The sequence below is a fragment of the Homarus americanus genome, unplaced genomic scaffold (genome assembly GCF_018991925.1).
Source record: "Homarus americanus isolate GMGI-L3 unplaced genomic scaffold, GMGI_Hamer_2.0 scaffold24523, whole genome shotgun sequence".
Classification (NCBI taxonomy): Eukaryota; Metazoa; Arthropoda; class Malacostraca; order Decapoda; family Nephropidae; genus Homarus; species Homarus americanus.
The window spans coordinates 2,034,490-2,061,706 of record NW_024744357.1 but is presented as its reverse complement, the minus strand read 5'-3'; the positions used below and the strand labels follow the sequence as shown (position 1 = coordinate 2,061,706).

The window sequence follows — 27,217 nt, the reverse complement described above, 5'->3', positions numbered from 1 at the left end:
CTGTTTGATATTGTATGTCTGTGTGTCAGTGTGTATGTGTGTGTGCATGTATACACATTAAGAATGTAAAGGCAAAGACATCAAGGAAATATCAGCTCACTCTGCGGGTTACTGTACCATGGAAACATGGACACGCTTCCCTCACGAGCCCGGTCTTTTAATTTGCCACGATGCCAACAGATGATGTTGATCGGAGCTCAGTGGTTCACGTTTTTTTTATCGAAAAAGGTAGACGCTTTCCTGTCTTTCTTATACAGGCAGTCCCCGACTTACGATGGGGTTAGGGACCTAAATCCAGGTCATAAGTCGAATTGGTCGTAAGTCGAAAATGCGAAAATAATACATATAAAATCTAAAATGGGTGTCTCTTTATCTCCTCAGCACCACAAAACTCTCACTTTTAAGCTTGTCAGCCATTTTAAAGGGAATTACAAACGAAAATTTTGTCAGTACACAGTGCAATCACTAACGTTGGGACTCGAAAATACTTAATTTGAAAAAATTTTGTTACAACTGGGGCAGTCGTATGTCCGGGTGGTCGTAAGTCGAGTAGGTCGTAAGTCGAGGAGTACCTGTATACTCTTTGCCCAAGGACAAGTGAGCCAGGCATCAAAACGGCCACCAGTTGCCCGTGTAAATTTGGTGATTGAAGATTTATGTTTTACCCCCCCCCCACCGACATTACCCCTATTTATTGACATAACGCCTGTTACTTCTTTGCTTTTTTTACCACAATGGGCAAGAGGAAAAATTTAACAAAGGAGCAGATAGCATCAATTATTAGTCTGCACATGTGCAAGAAACCTATAAAGGATATATCAAGAATTGTTGGTGTGAGTGAACGATCAATTCAAATTTGGATTAAACAATTTTGAGATGATGGCGGGGTGGCAACACCAGTGCACAATAGACGGCCACGGAAGGCTCGAAATCTTCTCAACGCATGTTAACTGTTCTTAAGAGGCAACTTGATGCTAATCCATGTCTGTCAGCAAGGGAATTGAAAGAAAAAAAAAACGTGCTTCTAGATGATGTTTCTGTAAGGACCGTTCACCGCCGCATCCATGACGACCTGCAGTTTCGTAGCTACCGCGCACACAAGAAGCCACTCCTCACCCTTGTCCAGTGGCAGCGTAGGGTCGCTTTTGCCAAGGCTAACGCTCAGTGGGATACGACCAAGTGGCAGCACGTACTGTGGAGGCAACATTTTCCGTAACTGGAAGTCATACTTTTAATGTGTACAGGCACCTCGGGAGTGATTCGCTTGACCCCAAGTTCACTTTTAGCACAGTTAAGCATCCTGAGTCACTAATGGTGTGGAGTTGCTTCTTGTACTTTGGAACTGGTGACTTTGTTGTACCAACTAGGAATGTGATGATTAACCAACTCAACTACTTGGAGCTGCTTTGTGATAATTTGCCTTTCACTACCCCGTGCATAATGCAATGGCGAGCAGTGTGCAGTAAATATTCCTAATAACAGACACTAGTGACTGAAGATGGATGTTCAATATTATTGTAAAAATACTTAAAATTACTACTGTAGCAATACAGTGCCAGCCTAGACAAGCTCATTAATCCCTATTACATGTCAAGAAATAAAAACAGCGAATAATGTAGTTGCAGGTAATTATAAAATGTAAAAGATATTCCATACTAGAACATGGATAAATGTTTCTATTGGTTCATCCCTCTGTTTGGATGTCCACTTACTGCTCTTAGCAGCTTTAACTCTGTTGGCATGTGGGGTGATGGTACCCAGGGTGGTTCTAAGGCGAATGACAATAGCAAGGGTTTGCATTTAAGGGGGATAAAAAGTACATCTGCAAATACTGTACAGTATTGATCAGCTGTCATGTGGGATATGTGGAGCACAGTATAGTACAGTATTATCAATTCACCTTTATTGTAAGTTTAACATCATACTGAAATAATTTTTTTTATAGTACTTGAGTTTCAACTATAATACAAGAAGTTAAAGTTCTTCGATATTTTTCTATAGATTCAAAATCACAAAAATATGGTTGTCACTAAACTTGTACAAATCCTTCACCATGCCACAGCAAAGTTGAAAGTACATAAATTTAGACGTTGTTGAAAGAAAATGATGGTTAGTGTTGAGATTCTTTGTAACTATCATTAAACATCCATAAGCAAAAGTCAGTCAAAATCCATCACTATTTGAGCCATTGTGTTCACAGTTGCTAGAGAGAGGAACAGACAGACAGCAGACATTCCCATAAAGTACATTTCTCCATATCATTTCATAATAAGTTTTTATTAAGGGAAACCAGACTTTTGTGATAAAGATAACACTTCAGTCGAGAAACATGGCTGAAAAAAGAATGAGGTTTCATCTCATTGTAAGCCAGTGACAGTCTCTTTTTACAATTTAACCCTTCACTATGGGGACACCACTTTTAAGGTTTTATTTAGGTGGTTTTACTCGGCACAGAGGGACCCCCGTATGCAAAGGTTTAATGGTATTTCGCATCATACAAACAAGAGTTTAACAAATAATTTAAAACCTAGTCTCATCCTCAACACATCCTTCCTATCAGACAAAAAATAAAATACAAAATATAAAATAAGTAAGAGTAAACTGTTATATTGCCCTTTTCACATCTGCTGTTTCTATATATCTACTTTTTTTTTTCATTTATGTACAGTATTATATTCATTTCACTTGGAGTACAAAGACAACATTCTTCACTTAGCACCTATGAGACATGGGTTTTGTCCCAATGCCAAGGACAGCTGACACACACAACTCATGACACAACAAACTGTTCTCACCTACAAAAATGCAAAATGGCATATTGATGTTTAGCCTTTTACTAAGTTGCATAAATCTCAACACAATCAGGATCCAGCAACATGAGTGAGGCTCGGATCATCGAGGGTGTGTACAGTTGCGGACAAAATTCCCTGGACACTTGGCAGTACAGTTTCTGGCATGTAAGTACAGTACAGTGATATCTTCTTTAGCTGGAACAATTGGTGCAGAGCACTTCGGGGAATGTGAGATTTCTGGGTAACGAGACGACTCTCTCAATGCCGGAAAAAAAATCCCTCATCCCCGGAATTCTCCTGAATTTTCCGAGTAACGGAGAAATGTTCTCAGAAGTTCCAGAAATTGCCCATTACTTCATCTCTCGAACACACAAAAAAAATCCCTCATCCCCGGAATTTTCCGGGTAATGGAAAAGTTTTCTCGGAATTTCCAGAAAATACGCCTGATTTTTATCTCTCAAACCCAGAAAAAAACCTATCCCATCCCCGGAATTTACCAAGTACCGGGAAAAATTTCTCGGAATTTCCAGAATATGTGCCAATCGAAAAATCGTTCCCAAAGCAGGAATTTTCCAAAAATTTTTGGCTTTGGGAACGATTTTACGAGAAAATTTAAATTCCGGTTATTGGAGACTTCCGGGTTTGAGGGATTCTGGCTAACAGAGATATTACTGTCTTTGAGGAACATTAGGAGAGGGGGATTAGAATTTTAATGTATTTTTTCCAAATTTTCTTTGTATTAATGATTTTTTTCTTTTTGTACAGTAGTTCCAACATTATACTGTATGTCATAAAAAGCCGAGTTATTAAACATAAACCAATCATATACAGTATAACGTCGATATAACACGAGATAGGTTCAAGAGAGGTCGCTTTAAACCGAATTCGCACAAAATCGAAGTGTTGTTTCAATGGAATAATTTAGTTTGGTACTTGAGAGAAACACAAAATACTAAAAAGACTGACAGTCTACCCAGATGCACCTCAGTCCATCTCCTAGAATAAACAAAACATTGTTTTTTGTAGTACTGTATTATGTTAAAAGAAAGCCTCATAAATCAACACAGCTAAAATTAAGGGATGCGAAATGGTCTGTTTACTGGCTGGGAAGATGGGGGGGGGAGGGAGGAGAGAGGGAGGGAGGGAGGGAGGGAGGGAGGGAGGTGAGGTGATATGTTTGACAGTTGATGCCACGGTCTAGTGCTTATTTATTTATCTGTTCTTAAGAGTGACTAAGTTTTTCTCTTAGAAAATGTCACTGAACTGATATGGGAGAATATAATTAACATTGCTGGAATTCTTATAAGATAGTGATTAATTTGAATATAAACATGCAATAGCTCGCATTAGACATAAAAATTTTAGTTCTGACTTAAGAATTTTAATACAGTACAAGGAGCAAAAATTTTTATCTCTTTTGCAAAATATATGACGTTTATATTCAAATTATTCGCCGTCTTGCAAGGAACCCAGAAATACAAATAATATTCTCCTAACTTTAGTCGGTGATATTACATAAGATAAAAACTTAAAGCTTACTGTATAACCACCAAACACTGGGAAGGAGGAAGGGGAGGTGACAGTGACATGTTTGACAGTTGGCGCCGAAGGCGTTTATGTTTTTTGCTTATAAAATGTCACAGAAGTAACCGAGGAGAATATAATTTACATTACTGAAATTCTTATAAGATAGTGATTAATTTGAATATAAAAATGCTTTAGTTTGCATAGACAAAAATTTTAGTAATCATTTAGTACATTATTTTGAGTACATGTACAGTACAGCTTTGCCCTTAGGACAGTGTAGCGTGCCCAGAGAAATATTAGGCGCAAAATTTTAAATATGATGCGCCAGATTGACTCACGCAAAATAAGAAAGATTTGCTTTAAATTAAAACATTGTCCTTAATTGTGGGTGTCGCTTTAAATCAATAATCTTAAATTGAATGGCTTTAAATCAACGTTCTACTGTACATGACCAGATATAGATACCAGATACAGTACTGCCAAGTGTTCAGGAAACTTTGTCTGCAACTGTACCTTCCCCTTAGTTGAAGATGTGAGAATACATTTCAGGGTAAAAGGAAGCTACAGTATGGCACCAAGACAGTGACAATAACAGTATCAAAATTATACTCAGATGCAACAAACTAGATAGATAAAGTCTCTAATTCCAATTTAAGATATAATATTTGAAGAACAAATGTCTGAGAACCTTGACATCAAGCCTTCTTCCCCACCCAGAAAAAAATAGTACAGTAATCATTCTATATACTGGAACAAAGCTTGCAGAATGATTCAACAAAAGGGAGGATTCAGCTTAATTGAAAGGAGTTATACTTCTTTCAATGAAGTGGATGTGTTCATGAAATCCACTTCATTCTCGGAAATTTCGTTGTCGAGTTAGATTTAAATGGGAATAGGTTCCAGTCCTTCATTAAGCCCTCCTCCAATGTGTTGGAGCTGGAGGAGTTTATTATGTTATGAGAATAAGACGATTTGGGGAATGTGGCCGCGTAAATTCTCCTATTATTAAGTTCATACGTATCTTTTTATATACTGTACTGTACCCAAAAATGATAAACTCTACCAGTACTGTGTTGAATATAAACTTGAAATATAATAAAATCAAATGTAAAGACATTCCCATATGATAAAAAGAAAATCCACTTCATTCTTAGGAACTTATTTGTCAGAGAAACATTATTTAATATGGAGTAAATGGGAATGGGGTCCAGTCCTTCATTATTCTATATTTTATATATGTGAAAAATTAACAAAAACTGCAATAAACAATACTAATGATTCATAGCTAACATAAAATAAAATAGCATATATTTTGATGTACAAAAAACATCTTCCACTCTCAAAACACCCTCTGTGAGATGCCGAGAGTGAGCCACACAGTTCAGCCAGCCAGCTCACTCAGACGCGTGTGTCTGCCATGACATCACATTGGGGAAGGCAGGCAGCTGGGCTAGCAACGCAGAGGCAACAAACCATAGAGGCATTATAATAGAAAATAATTATTTTGAGCTAAGCTTAAATTTAACCGAAATTATCTTGACAATCAGTGGTGAAGAGGATAAAGTAAACTTATATCAGAGGTGTGTGCAAGGTGCACGTGTTTAAACTGAAATAGGCCTAAAGAGTCAAGTGGCCAGACGTGCTTTTGACAAACTGCCCACTGCCTCCACACATTTACTTCCCACCCATACAAACACATGCTCTTCATTTTTCTTATTTTATAGTTTTATTTTTTTTTCTAAGTCACATTAGAGTACTGTACAGTATTTAAATAATTTTTCCACAACTTATATAGTTTCATTACTTGTAACTAACAGGGAGTTCTGTTATTAATTATAATAGTTACTTTACATGATATCAGATGGTCTTCACACTACAATAATCATATGTCATTCTCAGACACTGAGTGGTTAAGCAGTAAATAGGTTGTCACAAACCACAAGTAAAAAATGTGGGGGAGAGTGAGTGGGTTGTCAGCCACCCAAAAACCGTCAAAACTGGTAAAAATGCCCAACAAGGCCATGAACCCAACATAAACATCCCAAACCATCCAAATGTACACAGCTTACGATTTTGCAATTTTTTAATTATTTTTATTAATTTTATTTTTATTTTTACAGGGAATAGCCCACCTTGGCACAGGTCATCGACCCACAGATTGTATGAGTATGGAAACACAGAAGAAGGCAGAGCATTCTACAGTTTGGCTGCGTGAGGAAAGAAGGATGTACTATAACAGGTTATTCTAGTTGAATCAAGTGTAACCGACATCCACAGAGAAACGGTGGGCACTGCAGGATATTAGCCAAATAAATAATGAAATAACTAATAAAAACTTCTAGCACTGTATCTGCAAAGCTGATAGATGCACTCCGTTACTATTATCTTCACTTTAGGCATGGCGACAGTAATATACGTGTACACACACATCAGGAGAGCACGAAAAAACCTAGACAACAATAATGTGTGGAGAGGAATGATGGGAAACTGACCGACTGTAGCAAAACAATGATGCAATGAGCATTACCGGAAACTCCCTTCTTCTAGTGGAAGGCTCCCCAAGTTCGCGGATTTTTACTTCGTGGTTCTCGGTTATTCGCGGATGACACCCTGGATGTACTGTACCCAAGAATGTCTATGGGCAGTTTTAAAGTTGCCGGCATTTTAGCGGCTGGGACGGGGAGCCATTCTTTATAGAGACAGTAATTTCCTTTTCCTGTATTGTAAATAGGTGTGTGTGTGTATGTGTGTGTGTGTGTGGACACACACACACACACACAAAATACATACAAATAAATAATAATTGGAAAATCGTCTCACAAATAATCAGAAACAAATTTATTAAAAATGTAACATTCTACCCTCAAGTCTGTGCTTTATTACTTTATCAAGAGAGAAAGGACTTGAAGGTAGACTGTCATATATTTAATAAATTTGTTTCTGATTATGTGTGAGAAGATTTTCCAATTATTATTTATTTGTATGTGTTTTGTGTGTGTGTATGTATGTGTGTGTGTGTGTGTCTACACACACATATATACAATACTATAGGTAAAGCAAATAATTGTCCCAAGCAATTCAGATTTGGGAAGTTTGACTGCATAAACCAGTTAAATAAAACAAACACAAAAGTCAAACTAAAACAATCACATGAGCATTCATGAAAAAGTATACTGTACAATTGCATTCTTATCTTCTCTTGCAATTTGTGGTTGTAAACACCTTGTTGTGTCTCCTTAAAACTATGTGACCATATATACTATCACGAGTCTTTTTATAATTCTGTGGTAGTGAGCACACCATCATCTGTCCCCTTATAATGCTCTTCATCAAATATTAAGGCTTACTTACACACATACACATCCACTGATTAATAATAACAATAATGGTTGCTCCTCGTGTTTGAGGATGGCCTGCCCTAGGGCCAGTTAGGCGTGAATTTGTTTAAGATGTAAAAGCTGTCGCCAACACAACAACCACACCCCTAAGTAAACGAACTGCAGGACCCAGTGTCAAGGAATGATCCAAAAGACTGGACACCTCACCAACTGCACTGGCTAACCATTACCCCGGAACATGATCGGCAAATTGATTAACATTCAGGTTCCCAATTACTGCTGGGTAGACAGACAGATGCACACACAAAGTACTGCTTGTTAGCTCACACCCCATGAAACTTATGGGGCCTGTATCACTTTATAAGAACATAAGAATGGAGGAAACTGCAGTGGGCCTATTGGCCCATACTAGGAAGCCCCGTTTACACCCAATCCCTATAGTTCATATATCCATCCAACCTATATTTGAAGCTTCCTGGTGTGTTTGAGCTAATGATGATGTTTGGTAACTTGTTCCACCAATCCACTACTCTATTTCAAAACCAGTGTTTACCTATCTCGCGCCTAAATCTAAATTTGTTGAATTTAAAACACTGCTACAAGTTCGTTCCTGGTTGGATAATTTAAGTACTTTTATTTAGCCCTGACTTCCACTTATACACCTTGATCATATCGCTCCTAACTCTACGACTCTTGAGGGAGTGAAAATTAAGATGCTTTAATCTGTCTCTATAATCAAGGTTCCTAATGCCCGGGATTAGTCTTGTCATCCTTCTCTGTATGCTTTCTAGGGATTCGATATCCATTCTGTAGTACGGTGACCAAAATTGAACGGCATAATTCAAGTGAGGTCTCATAAGTGCAAGATATAGTTTTACATGGCATGAAAGAAAAAATTCAGGTGCTAAGATGATATACCAGTGAAGGTTTTACAATCAACAATGATGATGTCTGCAACCATCAACATTTCTATGTCAAACAGGAAACATTACAGAAGATGCTGATTATTATCAAACTTTGTCTAAATATTCATGATATGAGGCTGGACAACAAACTTCATTCTGATCAATGAAGTTTTTCTCAAGTTATTGAAAATGGAAAAATGTTGTATAAGTAGATGAAAGGAAGACTGAGGTAACACTTCCTGTTTCCCATATTCTCTACCAGGAGTACAACGTGTAGCAAGAGGAGGAACCTAAACAAACATTAACATATATTCTGTGTTGGATTTATTGTACAGTATTGATTGATTCTTGAACTTCAAGAACTAAAAACATATTAACAAGCTGAATGCAAATGTACAGTACAAGTGTAACTGAAAAATAATGGGGACTAATTCAATTCACAATCTTATCACATACTGTATAAATCTAACACAATGTACTGTACACGTACCTCGATATTTTACCAGCTTTGATGATGGGAAACCTCTTACAGGAATTAAAATATCCACATGTATACACTGTGTATCCAGTCATACTAACAATAATGTGACAAAACATAAATAAATCCAAAAGTTAATCTTCACAAAGTGTTTACTTCTGCGGACCCAAAAAACAGTCTCCTGGGGAAATCTGTTGTTAACTTCAATTACATACCAACTAAGTGCTAACTGATCTGTGTGCTGATAGCTTAAGCACAGCTATAATAATACATGCAATACGTGAAATCTCCATTAGCCGGAACAATTGGTGCAGAGCACTTCGGGAATGAGAGATTTCCGGGTAACGAGTCGACTCTCTCAAAGCCTGAAAAAAGCCGGGTTTACCTTCTCCTGAGAACATGAGAGAACTGAACCATCAAGTGAGTTGAGGGAAAAGGATGAGATACTTCTGAAACTGTATTCTCAATTATCAAAATGGCAATACAAGGTGACTAGAATCATTCCTGAACAAATACATCTCAAGTACCTAGGTTTGCTAAAGGCTTTGTGACTTGGACTAACAAGACAGGTTCCCTTCCCCTGACTAGACCACTACTAGAGTTGGTGGCCACTAAGTAAACAAGGTAAGCAGGGACACACCCTCAGTGGATTTTTAAGGAAGAGTTCCAGGACAAGAAAGATTTACCACAGACAATGAAATACATGCCTGAGGGTTGATCTCATGGTCAAGTGGCCCTCAGAGAGTATATCATGACCACTTAGTGAGCAGTGGGGTTCAGGTGGCACAGGGCGAGTGAAAAGTTTTCTTCGTACATAAAGGAATCAGTGAGTCAAAATTGATGTTCACAGAACTGGCGATACAACTAAAAATTGTGATGAAAAAAAATGGAGGTGAACATATTCAATATGTATCTGATTGATGTAGAAGGTGTAATGAAGTCCTATATGAAAGCTTTTCTTAAATGATTGACACAAACTGAAAACAACACACACACTATGCATGTGAATGCTCCATATATTTTAGGAAATAACATTCAATGAGATGAAAAAGTTCTTGTCAAAAGAAGAAATCACTACAAATATTAATCCTTTCTAGCAACATTGTAAACATTAAGTTATGGCATTTCATGAACAGTTGGTGCCTACAACTATTCAAAGAATGTCAAATCTTTAAGTCTGACAAATATCTGCACCCATTCAGCCACAAAACAAATTCAATTTCCCATTTGGTAAACAACTTGAACAAGAATATCTACAGTGTATAATAACAAGGGTCACACAGTACATATTGCCTGTTAAAAAACTTTGACCTTTGGCTTATACTGTATTTAGTGTTCTGAATATTGTATGGTCTTGACATATATTCAGGTGAAGTTTCATTAAATCATCAGCGGTGTACAAGAGTTATGGTCCAGACAAGAGATGGTTGACCAACAGACTGATCCATCGACCCATCACATTGTCATCTACAATTACTGACTAATTACATGCACTTGGCTATCTGGATGTTTCTCCACTTATCAGCAGTGTACCTGGATATTAATCTTAACTTTCAGCCAATGATAAGAAAGACAAGGCATATTCCTTATCTATATATTTACAGCCTTTGGAGAACGAGCTGCTTTTAGAATACAATGTGAACGACTACAATAAACTCAAATTATTCTTTCACACACACACACTCTTTCAGTTTGTCCACCTCTTGCTGCTGTGCCACCAAGGACACTGAGCTACTGAGTTTCTTTCACAATCTTCTTTTACACAACCAGTGATAAAGTTACTCAAACTATGAGTTTCATCATCACCAAGAACATTACTCTATCAACCTCTGTATTTTGTTTTCAAGGGCAACAATTTCTTTCAGAGGAACTTTAACATATTATCATAAATTGTTCTGGTTTCATTCATTAAAATGCTTCATTTATATAAAGTGCTACACAAAATTTTCAACTTCCAAAATGTGTCATTTATAACAGCTAATAGTATACCCATTATTATATGAAATGTTATTCAAAACTCTCAACTTTTTAAATCTGGCAATTTTCTAAAAGTCGGTGCTGAGAAACTTTGATCATATGCTGTACTATATCAACACGAAATCAGCCATCTAGTCCTGCAGTGATCTATAACTATCATCAGTTTGACCTATGTTAAACTGCATGTTGAGGAATATACACAGAAATGGTCACTTGTTACTGCCCCATTACTGGATGACTTTTCTAGTTTGGAAGAAAGCAACATAACTACCGAATTGTGTAACACAAAATAAACAGTTGATTGTAGCATATTTACTAATTTACCAAAAAAGAGCTACTGTCAGTTTTCTGAACAAGGTGAACAAGTCACTTGCTATGTCAGTACCCAGAGGTAAGCTAACACTTCTCAAGCACAGGCTGCCACCAGAGAGGAATGGTGTAACAGACACTAGCTTTTGCTAGAATGACACTTGCAGAACAAATTTAATACCTTTTAAGCTAGGAAAAATTATTTTATAAAATTAGTTATAAAAAATGTTATAAAAAAAAATAATGGGCAATAACACCTACAGTACTTATAAAACACTATCTGGATATCAATACTGTATGAGATGTTTCCCACCTGGAGGTCATGCAAAACTGTGAACTAAAACTTGAGCGACCAAAGCTTCCTACTCTGAAGAATGAAAGAGGAAACAAGAGAGAGAAAAAAAAGGAGGCAAAACTAACCCTTGGACTTGGCTCTGAATTTTTATACTACAATCATAGGTTGGGTTAAGGATAAGTGAAATGAGATTAGATTAGGCTAAACTGGGTTAGATTAAAATATTATATTTGGTTTGGTTTTATTATGTTAATTTAGGTTTGGTTAGGTACAGACAGATTAGATCTGGTAAGGCTGGATTAGATTCTCAGATTTTGTTCGGTCAGTTTAAAATAGCAGTATATTTGGTCAGGTTGTTTGAGTGTGTTAAATTATAATGAGTGGATTAGGGTAACTTAAGTTGGGAAAGATAGGTTAGGTTAGGTTAGGTTAGGCAATGTAATGTAATGTCAGACCAGGATAGGTTAAGCTAGGTTAGGTTAGGCTAGATTAGGTTTGAGGTACAAGTCCAGTGATTAGTGCTTCCCATCATAACTACCTACACCTTGAAGACTCAACAACAACTACTACAACATAAAGCTTTTATCATCAAACAAAAGAGCCAGTTTCTCACCTCCTGACAATGTATAAAAAATACACCAAAAGAAAATAAAGATGGCTCACTTGACAAGACTTAACCAAGACACATTGGTGGACAAGCAGAAGTAAACAGACTACAAAAGAGACAGAAATAAGATTACAGTAACTGTACCATACATAAGCATCAATCTTGAGGATATGGAAGAGGAACACCAAGTGAGTCGTCACTGTGCATGAACCAATAACAATACTGTAACTATTTGAAAGAAGTTGTCTAAACAAAGGTGTAAGTATCTTTTGTTAAATTTTTCTAGCACTCAAACAAAATTTGTAAGAGTATATGTAAACATTTTGATGTGTGTGTGTGTGTGTGTGTGTGTGTGTGTGTGTGTGTGTGTGTGTGTGTGTGTGTGTGTATGTGTGTGTGTGTGTGTATGTGTGTGTGTGTGTGTGTGTGAGTATGTGTGTGTGTGTGTGTGTGTGTATGTGTGTGTGTGTGTGTGTGTGTGTGTGTGTGTGTGTGTGTGTGTGTGTGTGTGTGTGTGTGTGTGTGTGTGTGTGTGTGTGTGTGTGTGTGTGTGTGTGTGTGTGTGTGTGAGTATGTGTGTGTGTGTTTGTTTCCTCATGCTGCATGCATCTGTATACATGTACTGTACAGTACATGTATGTGTGTGCATGTGTGTGTGTGCACACACACACGCACACACACACACACAATTTGCTAGTTATAAAACTTAAAAAAAATTAAGAAAGAACTTTGAGGCCTTCCAAAAATAAATGTTAAGGGGCACAAGTGTTGACACAGGTGGTAATCAGTTCTCCATCATAAACACTTTTGATGATTTACCCTTCATTACCCTTGAGGAGACCATGCAAACACCTACTGTAACACCAACGTTAACCACACTTAATACTCCTCTGTGTTAGGCACGACTCTTTTACTCTGCAACAGTGAGAGCGCGTCCCAACTACTTGGCAGAGTCTATCAGTCAGTCATAACAGTAAACTTGACTTTCATATAAACATTTACCATATCAACTGCCACTTCATATAGCAGACCATATTAATCTTTTATATTAATGACATGATTAATAAATTGATATATTGTAATACATGACGTAGTCAACAGTAAGTACTGTATAGACGTTTTCCATGACAAGGCTACCAGAGGCAACTTTGTATATACTGTCACAACATATCAAAAGATTTAAATTTCTTGTAAAGTGACATTTTCAAAGCTCATTATACTTCCAGGTACCGAATGAATATTATAAATCATTACTATAAATATCAAGCAGCTTATGCTTGCTCCAGATATGACTACATGTACTTTATGAAATAAAAACAAAGGTAGAAATGTGTGAGATATGAAGCCTTCCCCCACCTTGCTGAATGAGAGTCTACCTCTTCAATTATAACTTTCTTCACATTATATATATATATATATATATATATATATATATATATATATATATATATATATATATATATGCTGTACATATTATTTATCAGTCAGCTAATATCTTTGCTCAATGTTCCAAACTGATTATATTGTTTTATACATCTGTTTAAGTTTTAATAAGCTATAGCTGTTTGGCATTTTCTTCTTACTGAAAATATTTTAAAGCCTTAGCTGCAAATAAAAATAAAAACTATATAAAATATACATTTTGTTAATTTGAATAAAAAAATACTTATCTTTTTAAAGGGTGTGCAGAGTAATGACAACACTTCATATTTCAATATCTCCAAGGCATACCTGGATACCTTACAATGTAGTAGGTGTCCAGTAAGTGAGCATACTGTACTGTATATGTTTATGGCTTTTTCATCAGACAACCCATATTAAAATCTGTTATTTATAAATACTTGTACGTTAAACTATTTATTTATTTAAATATTTAAGATAAAATTTAGCTCTGATTTATGTGCTTGTACACATTTTATACTCTAACCATGTATAGCCGTATGTAGTAAGTGCAATAACACATACTAGGTCAAGAGCTGCCATCGAGTCTTAAAAGCTGTATCTAGACATATTCTTGTTATTCCTAAACAAATTGGGTAAATGACCACTAAAACAGACCACATGTTGTACACCATAATGCACGCTGTACATCACAATTAATGGAACAATTATTGCTAATTAAATATTTGCCCATAATCAAGACAAGTTTTCCAGTACTCTTCCATCTATGAAATGTTGGTGCCTACAACTTTTCATAAGACATGAGAAAACTGCAGAACCGCATCACATGTGCAATTATCTAATGTCACGTTATTCCATATGACAAAGCTGCTTTTTTAGTCATTTACTCATAATTCCACATAAGCAACGACATGTTTGACATATGACCGAGCAAAGGAACAGCTCACAACAAGTGTTCAGGCAGTGTTACTCATCTCATCTGGTGCTTGGGGTTCAACATCAATATTCTATATCCCTAAAGGTTGCAAAACTTTTACCTCAAAAGGGACTGGAATATTTTGGACTTTTATTGTCAGTCATCCCCTACAATATACTGTAGTGTGTGTGCAACAGCAGCTGTTGACACCACTGTATGATGACTTTTTATTTAACATAGTGTTTCTAGTTCTTATGATGTACAACCATATTTTATATATATATTGTATATATATATATATATATATATATATATATATATATATATATATATATATATATATATATATATATATATATATATATATATATATATATATATATATATATATAAATGAATTACATACATAGGTATATATACAGTACTTGTATGTATGGTTGTATGTACAACTTAATTTAGAAAGTCCCTGATATCGATTTCATGATCAATTTCATTTAATTTTTGCAAATCTCTAGTAGCATGTTAGAGTGAAGTAATCTTAGGTATTACTTGTTATGTTTGATGTTAATTTGTGTGGAGCAACTAAACTATATACAGGAATAAAGCATTACTTCTCCTACTTACTGCCTATGACTAACTGTAGTTACAGTACTTCATGAATTGACTTAAAATCCATGCATGGAACAGAAACCCCCATGCAGGCCTACATACTGTCTGGACAATTACAGTACGTTTAGTTAAAAAAATCATGTAGAGCATGAGAATAAATTAGGTAACCAACAGAAACAAATCACTCAAACATGTCTGCCACTGTACAATATATTACAAATATAAGGAAAACACTTACCAACTGGCAATGTTCAAGTATTGAAAACTATCATTTAGATAAAGTTCTTGCTGACAGTAAATGACCAAAAATGCACACAAAACCATACTATGAGACAGAGGGTGTCCAACTGAGGGGAGTCCTGTAAAAATATACTTTTGCAGTTTCTTATACAACTGATAAGTTGTAGGCACCAGCTTCTACAGAATTTAAGAAACCTACAAATGTGTATTTTCTGCGGAAAGCTCGACAGTTCACTCTCTGCTTCATAGTGTGATTTTGTATGCATTTTTGTCCTCTACCTTTTGACATGTTTATGGTATAATCACACTACTTTGGTCACATGTATGTGTTTCTTTAAAATTTTACCCACAGGTCAATTCATAAGAGATATTCCTATCTCATCCATTGCTTACAATTTATTCAAGTCACTTAATATGATAATATGACATGTCTACATAGAAAAGTATTTGAATATATTCTAAACCCCTTCTAAATTAGTTGAGGTTAGAGAAAACTGTATTGTTATTGATGAATACTCAGTCTTACATCAGCAATACAGATATCTTCTATTACCATTACCAAGTTTAAATATCAATAAACACAGTCCCGTATGTCTACTCACCGCATTAATGCCAGACAACTGCTGAGAGAGTTGCATCACAACACCAATAGTCAACGGCATGCGGAGAGATGATGACCGCACCAGCTGGAACACAGTCATGTGAGCCTCCGACTGACTAGCTGCTTCCTCCGCTCTCATCTCTTCAATATCTTCCTCTACGTGGGTCGATGCTCGTAGTCTCCGCAGGGCTGTAGAGTTAAAAGTTAATATTATGGATAGCTTGATAAATGGATAGGTCTTGGTCCTTCTGCAATGACAGAAAACATCTTTTCATAAAACCCAAGATCACTAAAACTGTTAACAGGTATACCTAATGTGTCCCGTGCCTTGAATGAGATTATCAATCTATTTTCTCTCTCCATATATGTATATAAAACAACTTACATTAATGGACATCCAACGTGTTATAACCCCTGAATTAGTATGGTTATGGGATGAACAGTCGAGATTCAAAAAGTAAAGGCCACTTAAAGTGTTCATTAAATAATTCACAATTATTGCTGGAAGTACAGTATATCAGTCACTTTGTTTCATGCTATACATGCATCCTTGATAATCGCGGGGGTTAGGTTACAGAAAACTACCGTTATAAGAAACACTGTACATATCGAAGCACATAACATATGGGAAAAATTAGTTTCATCCCACAACCCCAAAAATGCATCCCCTAAATGACAAAATTATACCTCCAAAAATGTGAAGGTACACTAAAAGATATAATACGAGTAACATATCTTTTGTCATTAAAGAATAACAAGTAAACAATGTACAGTACTGTACAATATTGTATTATGAATGACAGTCATACTGTAGTGGAATGAGAGGCAAAGTGTCAGTGAGACACTGGGTGGGAGGGAAGGAGGAAACTGGGAAGTGGGTGTGATATCGTGCAGTGGACATCATGCTAATCTGCTCTGGTCTAAAGCAAATCCATCACTGAAATTATGATTAAGGTGGTGATAATAGAGGTAGTGTTGTGATGGTGGTGATCATACAGCTGGTGGTGGAGGGGAAAATTGTGGTAAGTGGTGAGATGATGCATCAATCGGTTTGCTTGGTAACGCTGGCTAATGCACTGCCAGATACAACTGAACAGCTGAAGTCTACCCACAAAATTGAGTGCAAGAACTATCATGAACAACGTCGTATTCCTTCCACAATATGTTACATAAATTTCAAATTGAACCGGCTGGTTAATTCCAATGTTAACCAGGTTGGTTCATGTATATTATATTGGGCTTTAGAAACGAAACCCAATTGAAGTTTCTTCATTTATTAAAAAGTATTATTTGTATAATTCCTGAGTGAAGATCAACTGTAAGTTCCACTATTTATGAGTGTAGTGAGAAAGGGACGGCGTCTATGTAAATACAGTAGACGTGAATCAACGTCCATTCAAAATTAGCTTGTGAGTGAGACTTTGAGTAGTGACCCATCGAGGGAGAACGGAATTGGGACTTCGTCCTCCCTCGAGGGAAGACGGAGCCATCCACTGCGGCTCTCAAATAACGTCTTCCTCTAGTCAAGGATATCAAGCTACTGCCCGCTTTAGGTGGCCAGGAGCCGGCTACTTTATGCTTTTACTCAGCATAGTATGACGCAGCTTCCCGTGGGCACACCTTATCACACGCATTGAACATGTCACCTCATAGCCAGTGGAAAGTTACAGGGGATGACTCAGTATATAAATCAAATGTAATTAACCCATTTATATAATTCTTATGTTTATGAAACAAGGGCCATTACAAAATTATGATGTGAGAATGCAGAAAGGTGGGGGTGATTAGAAGTGGAGTGGAAGGAAGTGGTAAAACGCAATGAGTGTGTAGCCAAGCGCATACTTATCCTTGTCGGGAACATCGGAACATTCAACCAGAGAATATGCACGTCTTCATCGCTTGGCTGGATCAGGAACCTTAACACTCTTCTTGTTCACAGGTGCCATGGTGGAGGGTAAGTAAAAGTAAAAAAAAAATTGCACCAAAAACAAGCATGGAGCAGAAAACCATCTTCAAACATCGACCAAAACAGTGCAGGGAAACAAATGCTGTCACTGGAAGCTGGCGCCACTAGCTGTGCTGCCATCTCTTGGCAGTCACTGTTACCGCTCTCTCTCGCAGACCCGCCACTATCCCATGATAATTCTGCGATAACCCAGATCAATCAGTGATAAGCGTATACGTGGTCACAATTGAGTAGGACACCGTGATAAGCCAGATCAGCGATTATCGGGTCTCGAGATTATCGAGGATACATGCGTGTGTATATGTGTGTGTGTGTGTGTGTATGTGTATATATATATATATATATATATATATATATATATATATATATATATATATATATATATATATATATATATATATATATATATATATATATATATATATATATATTTATATATATATATATACACAAAGTAATATTTTCTTTAATGAGATTCTCTTAATCAAATCTCTCTCATTACCAGACTTAAGTGACGATTGAGGTTCATGTCTTGAATTTTCATTGAAGTAGTCACAGTTAACTACTTGGGTCAAATGTTTAAGCGAGACTATCTGGATGTCATAATGTTCTGGCAGAAATGATGAAGTCTGTCTGAAATACAGTCTCTGGTTATCAGGGGTTTTCCTGTAATGAACAAAAATTCTCCTTGAATCTACAGCCATCTGAAGGATCTTTTACAACAATTACAGTACCGGTAACCCCCAATATAACAGACACTGTCTATAATGGACCTAGGCTTTAATGAACACACTGACCCATTCGGACTAGGTTCATATATTACAGACTAAGGTCCATTAATGTAAAAAATAACGGATTATTCTTATCCAAATTATCACAAATATTTAGAGTAATACCCCATTTAGTCCCACCCCACATAAAGCTGATTCATTATAAAACTCTTTGGTCCCCTCATGGAGTTATTTTTTAATAGAAAAAAAAAATGATGAAAATCCATAATAGAAGGCAGAAGTTACAGGACGGAACACTTGGGACTCGCCTACAGCGGCCAGACTTCTTTACAGCTAATGAGAGTGACACATACCCATCAACGCTCGCAACTACCAGCGCTCTCTTCATGTAAAAAATTTCCTGGTAGTATTCAACTTACTTGACATGCTCACTGTTTATATAATTTATTTCTGCATATTATAGTGAATATTTGTGACCCAAGTAAAGTTTTTACCAGAAAAAAAAAATGAATATCCATAATGCATACATAATACACCTGTCAGTGCAGCAGTCATTATTACACATAATTACCCCCCCCCCCACTTACAGTACAACTAATCAGTACCGTAAGTGTTACTAATATGTAGAGAAACTCTTTATTCTGCTAGCCCACAGGCCGCCACCACAGTTTGAATGCGCTGGCATCCTGTAAACACCAGTTAGTGGTTGTGAATGTGACTGGTGGTGATGAGTGTTGGTGGTAATTATAGTGATTGGTGGTGATGCAAGAGTCATCCTGCTCTATACAATATGAAAATATTGACTTAACACTCTCACACAGAGAGAGAGAGAGAGAGAGAGACTAACCTCTGCGTGCCTCGTCTTCCAACTGGCGAGACATGAGCAGGTAGCGCGGGGATTCCGGGCACACCGGCAGCAGCACCATTTGCATGATGGCTGGAACAATCGCAAGACCTGTGAAAGTACAAATGATTTATCTGTTAGTAAGGGAATTTAGTTTGATATGAATTAAAAGATCATAAGAAAAATATATTAAAAAAATTTAATTCAACTCAGAATATAAAAATCAAATGATCTGATTTTGAACTTAAATGTCTGAACCAGTTTAAATATTTTATTTTATCTCCATAACTAAACAAAACATTGAAAAGTGTCTCATAATTTATCAACCCCAATACAGTATATTTACCAAAAAAAAAAGTTTCGTTCCTGAAAAAAAAATGTAAATAGATTTTTCATAAATCGGATCTCAAATTTCCATAAACTCTCATGTTTGTCAAAAAAAATAAAATAAATAAATAAATAAAAAAAATAAAAAAAAATAAATAAAAAATTCCATAAAGCATTCCTCAAAGAAAAATTGTCGTGTACAAAATTATAAGTGAAAACCGGCAGTGCCCAAGTTACAAAACCTGCACTTACGAATGGGACCCCAAAACGGTATATTTATCACAAAAATCTGTAACTAAAATCCCATTTTTTACATTACTTTCTATTGTTCAACATCACTTTCCATACATTATTTAGTATGTATGGGATACTATTATTATTTTTTGGGGGGGCAGGGTTGTGCATTAACCTAAGCTAACCTTTAAAATTAACACTGTTCCTACTTACAAACAGACTGACTTAGGAACAGGGTCAAGGAATGTAACCCATTCATAACTCAGGGACTGCATGTAGTAAACATAAGTGAAATACCTGATGTACAGTACAGTACAGCAATAATTTTATACCTGTACTTATGGAAATCAGATGAGGTTTGAAACAAAGTAGACAGTATGAAATGCTAAGCCAACAACTATACTGCAATAAATACCGTACTCTACATTATATAATTGTAATAAATACATTAATTTCAATTCTATAATTGGAGATGTGTTCTTTAAAATAAAAAAAAATTCATGCTCAGTCCATAATGAGTTATTGTGTCATCCTAAGTTCCCGCTGTTTCACTTGTATGGCGTGATCACTACCGGCAGTTAGCTGATGCTACACTTGCTACACTCACGCTCTCTCACGTGTTACTGGTAATTCCACACTTCCAAAACTTTCTTCACTTCCAAATTCCACATTTTCTTTTACAACGCTCCACCTTTACTGTACATAATTAGCATATGCAGTTTCAGAATACAGAATACAGAGGAAAGTCTACTTGTCCCCAGTGAGTTTGAAGAGTAAGTTATAGTGTGATTGTAGGAGAATAATGGCACATTGAAAGTTTATTTGAGGTGTTTAGAACCAGAAGGACGACCACATTAATTTCAAAATTTGAGAATAACCACTTCAAATTTTGTGCAAATATAAATAGCTATAGCACAAAATAAAATGTACAAATGTACTTATTTTTGTTTATTACTTTAAAGCAAAACATTGTAATAATAAAAGTTTTAAATGAGACACATACCCCAAATTATGATAAAGAATAAGAACACTGCAACATGTTAGCAAATCCAGTGAGTACAAATACAAACTAATATTAATAAATACTTTTAAAAACCTAATAGCAAAATTAATATGTTGTTCATAGTCCATTTTATAGTTATTTACATGGATTTCAGCCATCATAAATAGCAAAAATAAGGCACAAACACAGAGAAGCTTCTTCACTGTTTACCAAACGCGCGAGACTGCCTTGGGATGGAGGGATGCAACACGCTCAGTAACTGTAGCGCGGCACTGATTGGCTGCTGGCTCTCGTATGGTCGTGTCTGCTCGCCCCTCTGGCATGAATGCTAGGAACCGCAGTGTGATGAAAGAACATGACCAATATACCCACTATTTCAATGGCAGAAATGCACTAGATGGGCAAACAAAGGTGCTTTGAGAATCAGTCCATCTGATAGAGCATGGATGAGAGAAAATGGAGATACAGAAAATTGATTTTACCACCCCTGGCAGACTCATCCTTCTGGCACTGAACACCTCACTTGTAGATATAATAACATTGCAAGTGTTAGAGAATAATAAGGTAGGTTAATGAAATAAATAAGCATGACGGTAGTCAAAAAAAAAGCATTATTTTAACGTATTTTTATTATTACTTAGGCAAAAATAATGATAAGTGTTCATTCTTTTCTTAACTTTGGATTTTTAATTCATAAATCAAACCAACAGATAATTTTTTTAACCATATTTTTCCATTCGTACAGCAAACCTTCACAAATCGAGGACTGCCCGTATAAAGGAGATGAGGAAAGTACAGTACTGTATATACAGTACAGTATATATATTCTGTATACAGTGTATACAGTAGAATCCCAGTTATCCGGCACCCACAGGGATTGAGAGGTGCCGAATAAAGAGATCTTCCGATTAGTTGAAACTCAATTTTAGGTTCCCAATAAATCTTACAAAGCATAGTGCTATTGGCTGACCTTATAATTTCATGTCTCAGAAAAATGGACTTTTTAACACTTATTCCACTCTATATAAACGATCTGGCTTAGATATAAAGAAAATATAATACCGTATAAAACCATAAATAAAAAAAATTAAGAGCATGGGTGCGTATGTGTGAGAACCGAGTGTGTGTGGAGGTGGCAGGCTATAACTATGTCACCGACTCACCAGCCCAGCTGCCACATTTATTGTTACTTGCAATAAAACTATAAAAGTTGTCAAAAAATCATTACAAATACTCAAATGTGGCTTGGAAATAAAAAATATTTAATACAAAACAAGAAAAAGAAGAGCATGGGTGTGTGTATGAGTGAGAAGTGAACATGTGTGGAGGTAGTTATAGCCAAGGCCTTGGCTATAACTACATTGCCATACTTGCCGGCCTCATATGTATTCTGTTACTCGTAATGAAAATACATAAGTTGTAGAAAAATCATTACAATACTCTAATGTGGCTTAGAAATAAATAAATTACAGTATAATGTAAAACTATAAAATAAGACAAATGAAGAGCATCAGTGTGTATATGTGTGGGAAGTGAATGTGCACTGAGGCTGTGGGTTACTGGGCTATAGCTGTGTTCCCTTCCAATGTGACGTCAAGGCATACACACAGGCAGTGTGGCAGCCACACGTCTGTGAGTCTGCTGGTTGACTGCCTGAACTGTATCGCATTGAGTGTGGAAGGAGCTATTTTTTTTTACACAAAATATGTGCTATTGTATTTTACAGTATGCTATGTATTTATTTTATTGTTTATAATAGCAACAAATACGGCAACTCATCCCCGTTGCATGCGGTATTCAAACTTATGATTCTAGCTGATTTGGGAGGAGTTTATATTATTGCTATTATTTAATTTTGGAGCAGGTTAGTTGAATCTGCCAGTTGCCCCCATACTGGATAACTGGGATTCTACTGTATACCTATTCTTTATTTATTTACATCCACTTAATTAAATGACCTCCGTGCCTGTCAACTAAAAATAATTAAGATGTTGTAAAAAAAATAAAGCAATGAATGACTAATATCCCATATGCCTTGTCTGGACGAAAGATAATTTAACACAGAACTAATAACAAATAAAAAACAATTGTACATGAATATCCCCAAATTATTAGGTTTAACTTTTTAACAATTCATCATATATACAAAAGTCATTAAAAGATCTCCCAGCCATTGACACTAATTATGAAAACGAAGAGACTGTGGATCTAGAAACATCCATGCATGAAGGGGAGAACAGTAAATCTAAAAAAAAAGAGAAAAAAATCAGTAATGAAATACCCAGGAGAATTGGCCATGCGTTGCTATTCCCAAGAAGTTGCTCTATGCCGAGAATCTGGGAGAGGAGCAGACCAACGGTGACGGCGAGCTGGTTGACGGTGCCCAGACCACCTCGAAGGTTGAGCGGGGCTATCTCACTGATGTACATAGGCACTAAAGAAGTGTTCAAACCTGTTGGCATAAACAACATTGAAATGGGCAAAAAAATGAATCACAATTAATAAACGAATGTGATGTACATTCTTTAGGGAGGAGGATTTTCCCACAAGGCAGAAAGACAAGCAATGAAGTTGTTTCAGAATACACGAATAATCCAGTCTACACGTAATGCAATTATTGGTAAACTGGGTAAGGGCAGAGTGACAGAGCACCAAGTACCAACAGATGGACAGAGCACTAAGTACAGTACATATAGAGGGACAGAGCATTAAGAATATATAGATGGACAGAGCATTAAGAATATATAGATGGACAGAACATGAAGTACAGAAAGGTGGACAGAGCAGCAAGAATAGGTTCTCCAACAAAATCTTGAGTGAAAGTAAATGTTCAAACATTTCCAAAATAACAACCATATAAAGAAGACATTCTTAATAATACCAAACGGAGGGACTGAAGTACAAGAGGGAAAGCTGCCAGCTGATTACCAGGATCAGTGCAGGGCTAACAGGTGGGTCATAAGGGCAAGTTATTCTGTTCATAAATAACATCTTTATACCAGACCTGGAGGTAAGTTGCTGTCATTGTGTTCCACATAGTCAATTAATTTATTGTTGAAGTCTTCCTCTTAGTGAAACATTTCTCCAGAATCATAAATACAAAATTAACAAATGTTTGTCACTAAAGGAGGCCAAGTTCCCTGCTGCTGAGAAGTACAAGGAACTATTACTGTACTCTGGGCAATAATAATGTAAAATGCTGATTATGAAAGTGATCTGAGAGTTTGTTATGATGCATATATAAACTATGTTTAAAATCACTTGCTATTTATTAAACCATTTGTTCATGAATTCGCACGCACGCACGCACGCACGCACGCACGCACGCACGCACACACACACACACACACACATTGAGTAATGAGAACAAATATACAAACTTTTTAGAAATCGATACAGTACTGTACAGTATAACCATAATAAAGAAAGCAAGATATGATGAAAAAAAACTCTGCTTTTCACGATTCCAAAAATTTTAAGGAATGCATCCTGTAGTCAACCATTTAAAAAGAAAGAGAAAAAACTAGAACTAAACCTGGAATTCCCACTTTATGGAAAAGGAGAGGAGCTAAGTGGTTTATGAAGTTCCCACCAGCAGTACTTCCTCATTTAGGGGACTACATACATGGACTGGTGAGAGCTAAATAAGTTACTCATCGGGTAGCAATAACAAGGACAGAACCTAATCTTGATACATGTAATATGAATGGTCACAGGGATGAATTTCTCGTCCTATCATAAGACTCAAAACGCTCCAGTCATACACTTGGATCTTTGAAGTTCAATCCTAACATTTACCACCAATGAGGTAGGAGAAAAGGATTCTATGTCACTTGAATCTTCCCCTCAACCATAAAATGGGATTTCCTAGTTCAATTTGTGGTTTTATGTTCTATGTAACCTTTATCAATAAATTAAGGCACAACCAAACATCTAAATCACAGATTGATAACCCACATATCATAATGCTACTTTGGCGAAGGAATTATTTATATAATGATGTTTCTGAATATACTGTAGGTATGAATATGAATTAATTAACTCTTAAAATCCTACAGGTAGAACTCATGACCATCATAAACACAATGACCTGTAATGTATTCCCTAGATTTATAAATATTTGCTAAATCAATTTGTACACTTACCCTTACCTGTACTTTCAATATGTAGAAGGAAAGTGTTGATGTTTAAGTAATTTTTATGGCCTTGTAGTGAAACATAAACTACTGCAATTAATCCCTGTAAAAAAACTTGATCCCACAGAACGCATTATGTATTACTATAATTTGTATGGTATGGGGCAGAACCTTCTACTAACCATTTTGATGGATAGAGCAGCTCCAGTCACCAAGTGTTTCACAATGCCCCATATGTTATGACTTGTTTGTACCTTCAATATAGATGCTAGTTGTGTGTAAATCATAATTATTCTCATGTTGCTACAGCTAATAAGAAAATGAGAAAGAGTTTCAACTCAACAAGTAAGTAAGGTAGACCTCCAGCAACCCACTGACCAACCACTGCCTGAGAGGTAGGTTTAGATTCACTCACACATCTCTCAGTATATTAAATGATGCACTGTGTTTATAGTTTCTGTGTTCTATTTCTTTAAGTAATGTAATGGTTTTGGTGATTTTGTGGTCAGCCAAAAATGAGGGAGGATTTCTACTTAGAAACTAAAACAGAAATGTGGCAGCTTACTATCTTGACTGCTAAATACCACACCATCACCCATCAATATCTCCAAAACATTTATGAGCTGAATGTACTTGCTTTTAGTATAAATGGTGTAATTTTATACTGTACTGAGTGTGAATGCTTACTGACTATTAGAATTACAAATCTTTGTTTAAAATCTTGTGCTGTGGTGGGATCAATCATACTGTACATATTTTATAGGTAGGTACCCAAATCTAGCCTGCTATTCCTCATTAGATGTTAACTTCTCTAAAGCATGATCTAATATTTTGAAAACCCTAGGTCATGCCAAACCTTAAGCAGCAGAACCAGGTAAGAAAAATATGCAAAATGAACACCCAAAACCCAAATTTATGATGGGAAGTTTATGTCATGTGATCTGGGATTTGTCCTGGCAACAATCAAGTCACTTTGCTTTTTGAAGCAATTCTGTGCATATACAGTATTATGTTTGAGGTTCTGACCTCATTTAATGTTAATACACTTGGTGAGTAGCTGCTTATGCAGCCATTCACTGATCTAAATAAGACAGTCCCTACCTCAGAGTGCACATAGTGTAGCAGTTGTTGTTCTACAGGAGGGAATCTCACAAGTCACTTCATTAATGACCTATAGGACATAGATATTCAACAATAATATAATAAAAAAAATATATATATTTTATGAGATGTATGCATTCCCATACTAGAAGTTCTGCAGCTAGCATTACATCAATAACTGTTACATAAACTGAACAAAAATTATTTTTAGAAAACTCACATGTTCACTCAAATTTTTTAAATACTGTACTGTAAAAAATGTAGAAAAAAAGACCCTTAACATATTATGAACTTAGGTATATGAGTATCAACTGTGTATTCCTCAATGACAGTCTTTTAGCACAACTCATATACAGTACTGTACAATATATTGTACTGTACGCTATGGTATTTATGTTGTGCACGGCCTAAGAAAACCTTGTACAATAACAGTACTTCCTCCTACCAAAGGAACTTACTCTGAGGGTTGCGTAAATAAATATAAACAGGAGGATAAGTGTAATACACAATACAGAATTTATGTCTTCCACGGAAGTCAGTATCATGTCACATACAGTACAGGAAAATATTTTACGATGAGAAGCATACATATTAACGGTGAACTATTGTATTGTCCCATTATGCATATTAACTTTGAACCATTGTCCCCATTAATACAAGCAGGAAATTACTGTATCTCACAGAGACCTGAACAGATTCCTGTACAATAGGAAACACCAATAAACAGCCATTAATAGTCAACAACTTTAACTTTTACAACCATACAGTACAGTGACCCCTCGTTTAACGAACACCTCGGTTAATGTAATTTCGATTAACGAACTGCCTTCCATAAGGATCTTCAATTCGGTTAACGAAAAAAAATTCGGTGAACGAAGTT

General features: G+C 36.1%; 1 protein-coding gene across 1 annotated transcript in view; it reads right to left on the bottom strand.

Annotated features, from left to right (window-relative positions):
- Positions 1-27,217, bottom strand: part of LOC121877712 (glucose transporter type 1-like) — a gene marked incomplete in the record, with an annotated part of 252,013 nt that overhangs the window by 52,029 nt on the left and 172,767 nt on the right. The window contains 4 exon segments of the mRNA XM_042383546.1: positions 15,393-15,395; positions 15,997-16,184; positions 19,540-19,647; positions 23,382-23,552. Coding sequence (XP_042239480.1) covers positions 15,393-15,395; positions 15,997-16,184; positions 19,540-19,647; positions 23,382-23,552 — 470 coding nt within the window.